Source organism: Capsella rubella, unplaced genomic scaffold (genome assembly GCF_000375325.1).
Source record: "Capsella rubella cultivar Monte Gargano unplaced genomic scaffold, Caprub1_0 scaffold_6, whole genome shotgun sequence".
Classification (NCBI taxonomy): domain Eukaryota; kingdom Viridiplantae; phylum Streptophyta; class Magnoliopsida; order Brassicales; family Brassicaceae; genus Capsella; species Capsella rubella.
This window is the reverse complement of record NW_006238918.1, coordinates 10,856,397-10,858,839: the sequence shown is the minus strand read 5'-3', so window position 1 is coordinate 10,858,839 and position 2,443 is coordinate 10,856,397. Positions and strand designations below refer to the sequence as shown.

The 2,443-nt window shown below is 38.0% G+C and overlaps 1 protein-coding gene across 1 annotated transcript; it reads right to left on the bottom strand.

The window, feature by feature from the left end:
- Positions 1 to 730: 730 nt before the first annotated feature.
- LOC17881219 lies at positions 731 to 1,597 on the bottom strand. The gene has a single exon (XM_006288245.2). The coding sequence runs from the start codon at positions 1,595 to 1,597 to the stop codon at positions 731 to 733; it is 867 nt and encodes a 288-aa protein (XP_006288307.2).
- Positions 1,598 to 2,443: the final 846 nt, after the last annotated feature.

Here is a 2,443-nt window from a genome sequence, read left to right as displayed (position 1 = left end):
ATTGCTTTGAGACAGTAAATGGCTTTTTCTAGAGTTTATTAACGTTAGAATTTGTTATAAAATAATTAATTTGGTTGATTACAAGTCCTAGAGATGCATAATGAATGTTTAGAAGTGTGAAAAAAACATGTTGAAATTTGGTCCCAAATGGGATAAGAACCCAGAACCATTGATTTGAGGAAATAAATGCCTTGTCTAGAGTTGTTTAGGGTTAGAATATATTAAAATACAATGAATTTGATTGATTACAAGTCCTAGAGATTCATGAAGAATGTTTAGAAGTGTGACGAAAAACCTGTTGAAATTTGGTCCCAAATGGGATTAGAACCTACAACCATTGTTTTGAGGCAGTAAATGGCTTATCTATATTTGTTTAAGGTTATAATATGTTATAATATAATAATTTTGATTGATTACAAGTGCTAGAGATGCATGAAAAATGTTTAGAATTGTGACGAAAAACTTGTTGAAATTTGGTCACAAATGGGATAAGAACTTACAACCATTACTTTGAGACAGTAAATGGCTTTTTCTAGAGTTTTTTAAGGTTAGAATTTGTTATAAAACAATTAATTTGGTTGATTACAAGTGCTAGAAATGCATGATGAATGTTTAGAAGTGTGAAAAAAACTTGTTGAGATTAGTTCCAAATGGGATAAGAACCCACATCCATTGCTTTGAGGCAGTAAATGGCTTTTTTTTTTTTGGACAAACAATAACTTTCATTCATCTAAAACCTCAAAAGAGGGAAGTTCACACAACTTGAAACAAAGATAATACAATGAAAAAGCAGATAAGGGTTCCATGAGTTTTCCAAAAGGATGATAAACTTTGAGAAGCTTGCAATTTTTGGAGAATCTTTTGGGACCATAGCCGATTCGACCTTGAAGACGGGCTTCGCGGAATCCTCGACCAAAAGGTCATAGACGGCTCTTGCAACAAATGCATCCGAGCTTTTGAAAGATTGCTCCACAGAGGAGACACAAATTGGGTTTCTCACCAGCATGAGTAGGTTTAAAAGCATTGGATCAAAGTCCTTCAATCTCTTAGAACCAAAACTCAAGATTGTAGATGAAGCTAAAAACAAGACACTTACAAGGTAGATGCAAAACCGTAACAGAGCAAGTGGGTCCTCCCTCACATGAAGCACGCAGCTATGGAGGTTAAGGAATTCCACACAAAGCGTGTAGTCGGTTTGGCAAAGAAGAATAAGAACAAATCCGAGCTTCAATCTTTTAGGCAATGGGTAGTAATTGGGATTTATGGGGGCTGTGAAGGTGTTGGAGAGGGTTGTGTAAGACTTCAAGTTGCGCTTCACACTTGATGGCGATTGCTTGAAGACAAAATCCTTGATGTTGTGGATATGTATTTGTTTAGGTCTGGGGATCATATGAGACAAAGATGAAAGGTTGAAGAAGCTTCGGTAACCACCGTTCCGTAGAAACGGGATCATAATGCCGTGCTTATTCAAGCTTTTACAATCATGAGTAATAACCCTATGTGGATCTAAAGGCAAGGTTCTCAGATAATATTTGTACCACCATAGCATCAATGTTTGATTATGTTCCAATTGCAGTCTTCGAACAACTGTATCCATGTATCGAAACAGACGTATGCTAAGAAAGAACATGGAAAGTTTTGGACCAGACATGGGCTTTTGGAAATTATTCCTTGGATCACACCTTTTAGAATTGAGCCTCAATGAGAAATGAGATGGGCCTGAGCCCAGCTGGCTGAAAGAAGATGTGTCCTAACGAGAGACACCTACAGCAATTAGGTTTGTGCCGCCGCTCATCATCTTTCTCTTCACCGGAGCAGTCACCGATGCTAGTTCAGATCTAGAGCCAAGTAAAATGCCGATGAAGCCTTGATCTGATATTTGAGAGGAGGAGGAGCTGCTGGACTGTTCTGAAGCTTCTGTTGCCGAGTTCAAAGGCGGGACTGCATCCGAAATCTGGTTAAGATCGGAGCTTATAGAGCATGATCTTATTCTTCCCATGCCTAAGGAACCCTCAGGGAAGTAGACTAGCTGAAAGGAGGTTTTTGGATAATTTGAGGGACTTGGGCTAAAACAAGAGCATAAGAGGAAATCAAAGCTTAGAAAAAGTTTAAAAAGGTTAAAAGGATTTGTCGCCCCCCGACGTCGGCGAGAAAAAGCCTCACCGACGCCTGAAAGCATGGTTGTAAAGGAGGTCTCGATTCCTGTACCTGGGAGCGTTTTACCTTTTTTTTTTTCACTTGATTAATAATGAGGCAGTAAATGGCTTGTCTAGAGTTTTTTAAGGTTAGAATATGTTATAAAAGAATTAATTTGATTGATTACAAGTGCTAGAGATTCATGATAAATGTTTAGAAGTGTGAAGAAAAACTTGTTCAAATTTGATTCCAAATGGGATAAGAACCCACAACCATGGCTTTGAGGCAGTAAATGGGTTATTTAGAG

Excerpts from the sequence above, each read along its gene's own strand:
- LOC17881219 (XM_006288245.2), bottom strand. The coding sequence starts at position 1,597 with ATGGATACAGTTGTTCGAAGACTGCAATTGGAACATAATCAAACATTG.